General features: G+C 36.1%; 1 protein-coding gene across 1 annotated transcript in view; it reads right to left on the bottom strand.

The window, feature by feature from the left end:
* Positions 1-8,318: 8,318 nt before the first annotated feature.
* Adam32 (ADAM metallopeptidase domain 32) overlaps positions 8,319-12,416 on the bottom strand; it is a 116,357-nt gene continuing 112,259 nt past the window's right edge. The window contains exons 18-19 of the mRNA XM_074053315.1: positions 9,609-9,708; positions 8,319-8,479 (exon numbers count right to left, since the gene is read on the bottom strand). Coding sequence (XP_073909416.1) covers positions 8,319-8,479; positions 9,609-9,708 — 261 coding nt within the window. The remainder of the gene's footprint in view (positions 8,480-9,608; positions 9,709-12,416) is intronic.

Here is a 12,416-nt window from a genome sequence, read left to right on the forward strand (position 1 = left end):
TACTGAAGACCATAAGAGAGAAAAAAAAAATAACATACAAAGGTAAACCTATCAAAATCGTAGCAGATTTCTCAATGGAAACCTTAAAAGCAAAAAGAGGATGGAGTGAGGTATTTCAGGCACTGAATGAAAATAACTTCAACCCTAGGATACTCTATCCAGCAAAACTATCATTCAAAATAGATGGAGCAATAAAGGTCATCCATGATAAGCAGAAACTAAAACAATTTATGACCACCAAGCCAACACTACAAAAGATTCTTCAAGGAATTCTGCACACAGAAAATGAAAGCAAACAAAATCATGAAAGGACAGGCAGGATCAAACCACAGGAGAAGAAAAGACAAGGAATCAGAAAGTAACACTGATACAGCTGCACACAATCAAACCCTTAAACAACAAAAACAACTAAAAGAGAGGAATCACCACATATGTATCAATACTAACATTGAATGTTAATGGACTTAATTCCCCCATCAAGAGACACTGTTTGGCAAACTGGATTAAAAAGGAACATCCTATCTCAACCAGCAAAAACCCTTGTCCCTTCCTATTATTGCTTATACTCTCTCTACAACAAAATTAGAAATAAGGGCAAAATAGTTTCTGCTGGGTATTGGTGGGGGGAGAGGGAGGGGGCGGAGTGGGTGGTAAGGGAGGGGGTGGGGGCAGGGGGGAGAAATGAACCAAGCCTTGTATGCACATATGAATAAAAAAAAAAAGGAACATCCAATGATCTGTTGCTTATAGGAGACCAATCTCAATGACAGAAACAAGCACTGGCTTAGGGTGAAAGGCTGGAAGAAGATTTACCAAGCCAATGCCCCCGAAAAACAGACAGGAGTAGCAATACTTATCTCAGACAAAGTAGACTTCAAACCTACATTGATCAAACAAGATAGAGAAGGACATTCCATACTAATAAATAGGGAAATACACCAAAAGGAAATAACAATTATCAACCTATATGCACCCAATGTCAATGCACCCAATTTCATCAAAATACTCTGAAGGACCCAAAAGCATATATAGCCTACAACACAGTGGTAGTGGGAGACTTTAATACCCCCATCACCAAAAGATAGGTCATCCAAACAAAAAATCAATAAAGAAATTCTAGAACTTAATCACACCATAGATCAAATGGACCTAGTTGATGTCTATACAACATTTCATACAACTTCTGCACAATATACATCCTTCTCAGCAGCCCATGGAAGCTTCTCCCAAATTGGTCATATTTTAGGGCACAAAGCAAGCCTCAGCAAAATAAAAGAAAATAGAAATAATCCCATGCAGTCTACCTGATCACAGTGCATTAAGAATAGAAATCAACAACACAAACAACAGTAAAAAAATGCAAACAATTGGAAGGTGAACATCACACTGCTCAATGATCAATGGGTCACTGATGAAATAAAAGAAGAAATTAAAAGATTCCTGGAAGATAATGAAAATGAAAACACAACCTACCAGAAACTATGGGACACAGCAAAGGCAGTCCTAAGGAGAAAGTTTATAGCTGTGAGTGCATATATTAAAAGGACAGAAAGATCTCAAGTCAATGACCTAATGCTACATCTCAAACTCCTAGAAAAACAAGAACAAGCAACCCAAAACAAGCAGATGGAGAGAAATAATAAAAATAAGGGTCAAAATTAATGAAATAGAAACAAACAAAAAATACAAAGAATCAATGAAACAAAAAGCTGATTCTTTGAAAAAAATAAGCAAGATCGACAGACCCTTGGCAAACCTGATGAATATGAAGAGAGAAAAAACCCAAATCAGTAAAATCAGAAATACAAAATGGAAGATAACAACAAACACCATGGAAATCCAGGAAATCATCAGAGACTACTTTGAGAACCTATATTTTAATAAATTTGAAAAACTTCAAGAAATAGACAAATTCTAGATACTTATGATCATCCAACATTGAACCAAGAGGACATTAATCACCTGAATAGATCTATAACACAAAATGAAATTGAAGCAGCAATGACAAATATCCCAAAAATGAAAAGTCCAGGACCTGATGCATTCTCTGCTGAATTCTATCAGATGATTAAAGAACTAATACCAACCCTCCTTAAACTGTTCCATTAAACAGCAAGGGAAGGAATACTGCTTAACTCATTTTATGAAGCCAGTATTACACTCATCCCAAAATGAGACAAAGCACCTCCAAAAAGGAGAACAACAGGCCAATCTCCTTTATGAACACTGATGCAAAAATCCTCAACAAAATAATAGCAAACCGAATCCAACAACACATCAGAAAGATCATTCACCATAACCAAGTTGGCTTCATCCCAGAGATGCAGGGGTGGTTCAACATATGCAAATCAATAAATGTAATATAACACATTAATAGAAGCAAAGACAAAAACCACTTGATCATCTCAATAGATGCAGAAAAAGCCTTTTGACAAGATCCAACACCACTTCATGAGAAAAGCTCTAAGAAAAATAGGAATAGAAGGAATGTACTTCAAAATTATAAAGGCTATATATGACAAACCTATAGCCAACATCACACTTAATGGAGAAAATCTGAAACCATTTCCCCTAAAATCAGGAACAAGACAAGGATACCTACTCCCCACTCCTATTCAACACAGTACTGAAATTCCTAGCCAGAGCAATTAGGCAAGAAGAAGGAATAAAAGGAATACAAACAGGTAAAGAAACTGTCAAAATATTCCTATTTGCAGATGACATGATCCTATACCTTAAAGACCCAAAAAGCTCTACTCAAAAGCTCCTAGACACCATCAATAGCTATATCAAGGAAGCAGGATATAAAATCAACATAGAAAAATCATTAGCATTTCTATACACTAGTAATGAACAAACTGAGAAAGAACATATGAAAACAATTCCATTTACAATACCCTCAAAAAAAATCAAATACCTAGATGTAAACCTAACAAAGGATGTGAACAACCTCTACAAGGAAAACTATAAACTTCTGAAGAGATTGAGAAGACTATAGAAAGCAGAGAGATCTCCCATGCTCATGGATTGGTAGAATCAACATAGTAAAAATGTCTATACTCCCAAAAGTAATCTACATGTTTAATGCAATTCCCATCAAAATCCCCAACGACATTCATCAAAGAGATTGAAAAATTACCATTAAATTTATATGGAAACACAAGAGGCCATGAATAGCCAAGGCAATACTCAGTCAAAAGAACAACACTGGAGGTGTCACAATACCCAACTTCAAACTATATTACAAAGCAATAACAATAAAAACAGCATGGTACTGGCACAAAAACAGACATGAAGACCAGTGGAACAGAATAAAGGACCTGGATATGAAGACACAACTATAACCAACTTGTCTTTGACAAAAGCACTAAAAATATACGTTGGAGAAGAGACAGCCTCTTCAACAAAAACTGCTGGGGAAACTGGTTAGCAGTCTGCAAAAAACTGAAACTACATCCATGTTTATCACCCTATACCAATATTAACTCAAAATGGATCAAGGATCTTAATATCAGACCCCAAACTCTAAAGTTGATACAGGAAAGAGTAGGAAATACTTTGGAACTAATATGTATAGGCAAAGTCTTTCTCAATGGAATCCCAGCAGTTCAGCAATTAAGAGATAGCATAGATAAATGCGACTTCATAAAACTAAAAAGCTTCTGCTCAACAAAGGAAATGGTCTCTAAACTGAAGATATCACCCAGAGAGTGGGAGAAAATATTTGGCAGCTACACATCAGACAAAGGACTGATAACCAGAATATATAGGGAACTCAAAAAACTAAATTCTCCCAAAATTAATGAACCAATAAAGAAATGGGCAAGTGAATTAAACAGAACTTTCTCAAAAGAAGAAATTCAAATGGCCAAAAAAACACATGAAAAAATGCTCACCATCTCTAGCAATAAAGGAAATGCAAATTAAAACCACACTAAGATTCCACCTCACCCCCATTAGCAACACCACTAACAACAGGTGTTGGCGAGGATGTGGGGAAAAAGGAATCCTTTTACACTGCTGGTGGGAATGTAAACTAGTACAACTACTCTGGAAAAAAATTTGGAGGCTTCTTAAAAATCTAAGCATAGATCTACTATATGATCCAGCAATACCACTCTTGGGGATATAACCAAAAGAATGTGACACAGGTTACTCCAGAGGCACCTGCACACCCATGTTTATTGCAGCACTATTCACAATAGCCAAGTTATGGAAACACCCAAGATGCCCCACTATGACGAATGGATTAAGAAAATCTGGTATTTATACATGTTGGAATTTTATGCAGCCATGAAGAAAGAAATGTTATCATTCGCAAGTACATGGACAGAACTAGAGAACATAATTCTGAGTGAGGTTAGCCTAGTCCGAAAACCCAAAAATCATATGTTCTCCCTCATATGCACACATTAGATTGAGGGTAAACACAACAAGGGGATTGGACTTCAATCACATGATAAAGTGAGAGCACACAATGGAGGTATGAGGATAGGTAAGACACCAAAAAAACTAGATAGCATTTGCTGCCCTCAATGCAGGGAAACTAATGCAGATACTTTAAAGCGACAGAGGCCAATAGGAGAAGGGGACCAGGAACTAGAGAAAAGGTTAGTTCAAGAAGAATTAATTTAGAAGGTAACACACATGCACAGGAAATCAATGCAAGTCAATTCCCTGTATAGCTGTCCTTATCTCAACTAGCAAAAACCCTTGTTCCTTCCTATTATTGCTTATACTCTCTCTTCAACAAAATTAGAGATAAGGGCAAAATAGTTTCTACTTGGTAGTGAGGGGGTGGGGGGAGAAGAAGGGGTGGGGGGGTAAGGGAGCAGGTGAGGGAAGGGGGGAGAAATGACCCAAGCATTGTATGTACATATAAATAAAAGAAAAAAATAAAAAATTTAAAAAGAATATATTATTGAGATGTACTTCGAAGACATTCAATAAATATGAATTTGTTACTTGAAAAAAGAAAGAAAGAAAAACAAATGGAAGCCAACCTAAAAACTAACAGATAGAAGAGAAAATAAAAATCAAGGCAGAAAATCAGTGAACTGTTGATCAAAAAAAAGAAACAACAAATCAATGAAACAAAAGGTTGATTCTTTGAAAAAATAAACAAGATCAACAAAACTCTAGCCAAATTAACTGAAAGGAGAAAATCCGAAGTAATAAAAATTAGAGATGAAATAGGGAATATTACAACAGATGCCAATGAAATTCAGATCATATAGGAATACTTTAAAAATCTATCCTCCAGCAAACTGGAAAATGGAGAATAGGTAAATTTCTTGACACATATGACTCATCAAAATTGACTCGAGTCATTAAAAACTTAAACAGATCTATAACAAGCAATGAGAACCTCTCAACAAAGAATAGCCCAGATCCTGATGAATTCACTGCTGAATTCTACCAGAACTTTAAAGAACTAATACCAATGTTCCTCAAGTTATTCCATAAAGTACAAAAGTAAGGAATACTACCAAACTCATTTTATGAAGCCAGTATTGCCCTAATACCAAAGCCAGGTAAAGAAGCATCAAAACCAGAAAGTTATAGGCCAATATCTCTGATGAATATAGATGTGAAAATCCTCAATAAAATACTTGCAAACAGAATTCAACAGCAATAGACCATTTCAACCAATAGTTGGGTTCACAGGCCCATGCCTGTAATCCCAGCTACTTGGGAGGTGGAGATCAGGAGGATTGTGGCTCAAAGTAAGCCTGTACAAACGTTAATAAGACCCCATCTCAAACAATAAGTCAAATGTGTTGGTAAATGGCTGTGATCCCAGCTACATGGGAGACATAAGCAGGAGGACTGCAGTCATGATCCTATCCAAAAAATAAAAAAGTGCTGGGCTCTGGCTCAGGTGGCAGAGTAGTGGCCCAGCAAGTGCAAGGCCCTGAGTTCAAGTCCCAGCACTGCACAAAAAAAGCTGATCTCAGAGAATTACTGAGTAGAAAGGTGGTTACCAGAAGCCAGGGAGAATAGGTGTAGGAGGGAATCAAGAAAGATGGTTTTGAGTCCTGAATTTACACTTAGATACCAGTAAGACATCCTGGTGTTGTGCTGCACAGCAGAGCAACTGTGGACAACAGTGTACTGTATATGTCCAATGGAAGAAGGGATTCATTTTCACCAAAAAGCAATGATAAATGTTTTAGGAGATAGAAACGTTTAAAATGCTTTAAACATTACACAATGTACACATGTATTCAAACACTTATGGTACCACACAAATATGCATAATTTTTATATTGCTATGTATTTTTATGTATTGTATTGTTTTTAATAAATTTAATTTTAAAAATAATAATCATAACTTACTCAAAATTTACTGTAAGAGTAGACCTTAAGTGTTCTTATCACATGCACAAAAAAGTGGTAACTATGTGAGATATAGGATATTTTAATTACCTTGATTGTGGCAATGACATCACAACACATATGCACATCCAGCCACAGTGCTGTATTCCTCACAGTTTTTACTATCACTCATACCTCAGTGAAGCTGAGGAAAAGACACTGAACAGAACAGAGAAGTGGGATTCCAAAAAGCAACAGTGATGGTAAACAGATACGACAAAATTCCCTAACATTCGTATTGTACCCACACAAATGAGCACACACAAACTCAGCAAGTGTAAAGAAGCTGCCAGGAGCTCCTCTCATCAGGAGTATTACCCCAATCAGAACGCCCCAGTTGTGAAAGCAAGCCAGACAAATGTAAGACATTATCACTGGGAAAGGCGACATGACAACTGTGTTAGTTATACAACTCTTTGTTTTTCCCAAATGCTTTAAAACAAAAAGGGTTTTTTAAAAAAGGAATGGTGAGGTAGACCGTATGAAATATAACGGAAAATATATAGCTATTTATTGACTTATATATAAAAGTTATGATAACCAAATAACCCTGACTTATGAGGGAGACCAAGGAGCAAATGGTCAGCAGGATGGGGAAGAGTCAGAGTGAGATTGCTAAAATCCTCTTGCAATTTAGAGGAAGACTACACATAATGATTAAATTTAGACGTCATGAAATGTTTACTATAAATACTAAAATGTAAAGAAAATCACTAAAATGACAGAATATAAAAATGTCCAAAGTAGTTGGGGAAAAAAAAAGAGAACACGGGACTGGAGACATGGTCCAAGTGGTAGAGAGCCTGCCTCACAAGCGTGAAGCTCTGAGTTCATAAAAAGGTTGGGGGAGAATGGAAAAAGCAAGAAAATGGAAAACTAAACAGACACACACACAATGTCTGAGAAATGTAAAAATTGCAATGGCAAATTTCAACATAAACACATCAGCGTGCTGAGCACGTCAGCAGAATGAACTCTACCACACTCCACATTAACTAAAAGCAATAGAAATGTTGGAAATAAGGCAATGAAAAAGCACGTACTAGGTAAATTTGCTTTTCAAAAAGAAAGTTGATATAGAATCCTAAAACTGAGCATGTAGTACTTTAAGTATAATTATTAGTGATAAAAAGAAAATATAACTGTAATGAACACTGTATCTTCAGCCACTGCCTCCAAATATGTAAAGCAGAAATTTTAACCATCAGATGGAAAGCCACAACACCGTGAAAACTTCAGCAAATTATCAAATAGAAAAAACAGTAAGTGTAAGGACAATTTGAACCAATAGAAATATAAAGCTCCTTCCAAAACCCTAGAGGGTTGGGTATGGTTGTACATGACTGTAATCCCAGCTATGTGGGAGATAGAGGTAGGAAAATCACAGTGCCAGGCAAAAAGTGGAAGACCATATTTGAAAGGCTGGCAGAGCTTCTCAAATGGTAGAGCACTTTCCTAGTGTGAGGTCCTGAGTTCATATCCTAGCACCATAGAAAATTAATAAATAAATTGGAGCATATCAACCAAGTAAGCACTTGAAAAAAATTTACTTCTTTTCTAGATCCAAAGTATAAAGAAAATTATATGTAAGGGAGAAGTTTTAGAATTAAACTTCATGTTAGGCACGGCACAGTGGTACACGCCTCCCATCCTAGCTATTCCAGGAAGCACAAACAGGAGGAGCTCAGGCCACACCAACCTGGGCATAATGCAAGACCCCACCTTGGAATAACCAATGTGAAAAGGGCTGGTAGAGTGGCTCAAGCCCTCTACCACTAGAGTGGCTCAAGTGCCTTAGCAAGCATGAGGCCCTGAGTTCAAACCTCAGGACTACCAAAAAAAAGTGTATGTCAGAAAACAGTGGGAATTTAAATTAATAAGAAAAGCATAGCATTCATCTCAAATGTTACTAAAGTTTAACTCTGGAACACAAGTTTGATTTACTTGCTACTTAGGGATTCCTCTTCCTTGGCGAGCCATGTTTTCACATTATTCCATGCCACAACTATCATGGCTGCTACCATAAGAACAGGCAAGCCAATATAGAGACCAAGAAGCCATTTCTTTTTAGCCTTTGTAGGAGCTGTTTCCATGATGGAACCTAAAAATAAGCAGTGCATTAAAAACTAAACTGTCCCATGCCACTTTCAAGTTGCAACAAATTCATTGAAATATTCTTCATCTTTGTTAGTTGAGGAACATGGAAAAATTACTACAGAACCATAATATTTGAAACTATATCTAAAACCTTTCTTTTCTAAAAACCTGGAAACCAAGCACCAGAAAGTTCTACAGTATTCTACATGATACAGCAGCTGCCGGAAAATCTCATTGCAGCACTGCAAGTGAGCCCAAAAATTCAGTGATATAAAATGCGGGGTGGTTGAATCACAAAGCTACTCACATTTGCCTTGCTACAAGGTCTTCAAAGGACTGGATTATCAAATCATTGCATGATACTAGTTAGTATACGCCCCATTGTTAGTTAGCAGATTGTTGGCTTTGACCTTAGAGCTGTGCTTTTATTTATTCAGCCACTGAAGTTCTACTTCAGAGAGCACCAAGATAAAAATCAGGAAGCTTGATTCCCAGCCCCATTTCTCCCACTTGTTAGCACGGGGTCTACAGACCTAAATTTAGTCTTTATGCTCCATGAAAAGCATTTGATTTGTTTACTTTACATCCCCAGTGCTAGAATGGCACACATCATACATTAAGAGTTCAATAGTATTTGAAAACTCTGCAGTCTCATAAATGACAGAAACTCAAGGCACAGTAAGCAAACAAAGCATCTTGCTAGTGTCTCTTCTGTCATCTACTACCAGCAATTTGTAGACTGTTTTCATTTGTACTATAAACTTCATCAAGAGTAAAATCTTATCTTCCATTCAATTTCTTCTGTAACAGAAACATAGTCACAGTGCTAGCCATAGAATATATGTTTGTTTAGAGCTGAAATTCCAGAATCAAGGTGGAGGAACAGGTTTAAAAATGTCTATGATATAAGTAAAGAAAGTTTCAAAGATATTCCACTTCAATCAACATTTTGACAAAATATTGTGTAAGATTAAGGAGGGCTATGTAGTTGCCATTCTCTGAGATAAATGTAATTGCCTTTTAATTATATACATTATTAGTCTTTTTCAGGTGACAAAAATCTGAATTTATTTTAGTGAAATAAGCAATTTTCGAATTTTATTAAATGGCTATCTTAACAGATGGGTACTTGCCTTTTTCTTTAGGTAATAAAAGACCTCCTGGAACAGGTTGTTGGCAATTTGGAGGCTCGTAGCCTTCAGAACAGTGGCAGTTACCTTCAGAAGTGCACACCTAGGATCAGTATTTTTAAAAAATTAAATGACTTTTTAAAAAATATTTTTACATTGAAATTATGAGGTAGAGCATCATGTTTACTGTTGTACCTTAACCTGGTGTAATCTTATTTACATAATTTATTTAGAAAGATAATTTCACTAAAATGAATGATTGCGTTTTTCAGACTAAAACACAAGAAATACAATGGAAGGAAAGAGGGGAGGGAGGGAGGGAGGAAAGAAAGGAGGAAGGAGGGAGGAAGGGGAGGAAAGAAAGAAAGACAGGAAGGAAGGGAGGAAGAAAGGAAGGATAAAAAAAGAGAAGGAAGAAGAGGGAGGGAAGGAAAGAGGGAGGGGAGGAAGGCAAGAAGGAAGGGAGGAGGAAAGGAAGGAAGTCAGAAAAAAATGAAGGAAAACTGTAAGGTGAGGGTCCTATGCATCAAGAAAATGTCACACCTTCAAATGTTTACCTGCAAATGTAACATGCAAGTTTAAAAATGTGTGCTACTAATTCTTCCAGTGGTATGCTTGAGACCACTAGTACCAGTTCCCAGAGATGATTTGTGTGCGTCTCTTGCCATCTCCATGTCAGTGACTTCATGTTCAAGTATTTGCCCTTACAAACAAGGGCTTTTCCCTTCTGCGGGTCACAAAACATTACTGCATAAAACTGCCCTTTGAATGACGGAGGGGTGAATTCAACTATGATATATTGTAAGAATTTTGTAAATGTCACAATGTACCCAGTACAACAATAAAAATTTTAAAAAATTTAAAAAGACTGCTCTTCTCTAGGAATTAAATCTGTTTGTTTCATTTTAAGCAAATGCTATTAGAGTCCAAAAAGGCATCACAGCAAACACATTAATTGTGCTTACTATCTGTGAATCACTGTTATGAGCACTCTGCGTGGATTGACTCAATAAACACAGCAGCCCTGTGAGGTAGGAACTATTATTCCTCCTCCTTAGGAATAAAGAAACTGAGGCATTCAAGTTTAGCATCCCCAAAGTCAAACAGCTAAGAAGTATGGAGCCAAGATTTACAGGAAGCAGTCTGATAACAGAGAGCTTGCTCTTGATTGCTATGTTATGCTACCCTTCAAATTAATATAAAACACATCTCCATTTCTGGGGTCTTAATTGTTTCTAAGTGTCAATGTAAAAACATGAATTTTGATGGAAAATTCAGCAGCAAAACTGAGATTAGAAAAAAAGTCAAATAGAAGTATTGAAAATGAAAATATCATTAAATCAAATTTTTTAAAAAACAGTGGAAAGCATTTCCAATAGACTAAAACATCAGGAATTGCAGATAAGGACAATCAATTTTTACATTCATGTATCAAAAAGAAAAAAATAAGCAATCATGGCCATCAATGTTCAATAACTCTGGGACATGATCAAGAGACCAAACCTAAAAATCCATGGGGTAGAAAAAGGAGCTGAGATACAAACTAAAGTCATAGAAAACCTATTCTTTGAAATTTCAACAGAAAACTTCCCAAATCTAGGGAAATAGACACACAAGTACAGGAAGCATTCAGAACCCCAAATAGACATGATCAGGAAAAAGAACCTCTCCATGTCATATTATAGCTAAAATAGCAAGAGTACAGGGGGGAAAATGAAATAATATTAAAAGCTACAAGAGAGAAGCACCTTATTTCTTACAAAGGTAAACTTGTCTGAATAACAGCAGACTTCTCAGAAGAAAGCTGAAAATCCAGGAGAACATAGAATGACATACTTTAAAGCCTTGAGAGTAAATAACTGCCATCCAGCAAAATTATCCTTTAAATTATCCTTTAACTCAAAGGAGAAATAAAGACCTTCAATAAGAACAAAGTAAGCAATTCATGACCACTAAGTCAACATTGCAGAACATAGTCAGAGGAATCCTACACACATATAAGGAAGAAAGACAGTTACAATCATGAGAGCTTGGGAAAAAATAAATCTCACAGGAAGAAGATATGAACAAATGAGAATTAGGAAAGAATCAATCACGTCCAACTCAGTGAGCTAGCAAACCCCTAAGATGAACAAGGGAAAAAGAAAATAACAAACAGTATTTAAATCAACCAGAATAAAAACCAACAAAATTACAGGCCTTACCACATTGCTCTCAATAATAAATCTAAATGTAAACTGTCTTAAAATCTTATTAAAAGTTTTTAGGGCAATGAAAACACTCTTCAGGATATTATAATAGTGGATATGTGTCATTGTACATTTGCCAAAACCCATAGATTTTATCAAACCAAGAGTGAACTCTAATGTAAACTATAGACTTTGGGCAATATGTCAACATCTATCATCAATTCTAGCACTCTTAACGTGTTATGTTGAAATTGTGAGAAGTGTATAAATGGGGGAACTGTGCAAAATCTCTGTACTTCCCACTCAATTTTGCTGTGAATCTAAACCTTCAAAAAATAAAATCTATTTTTAAAAAGAGAGATAAAATCAAGTTTCTCACGACCCTGTGTGCTCAGGGCACAGGAATTTTCTTCCTTTTGAGAACAAGTTTATGTATTTAAGTATTTAATATCTTTGAAAAGTAAACACTATAACAATAAACTTAAGTCATCAGCTATTCAATTCAACCCAAAGTGTTATTTAGCACTAATTGTAGCTGCTGAATTTAGTTATGCAATTCAGCTCCAATGTGTCTGGCTCTTTCTAAGAACCAAATGAGCACTGATAAATTAATCAGGGTTCT

Source organism: Castor canadensis, chromosome 14 (genome assembly GCF_047511655.1).
Source record: "Castor canadensis chromosome 14, mCasCan1.hap1v2, whole genome shotgun sequence".
Taxonomy (NCBI): domain Eukaryota; kingdom Metazoa; phylum Chordata; class Mammalia; order Rodentia; family Castoridae; genus Castor; species Castor canadensis.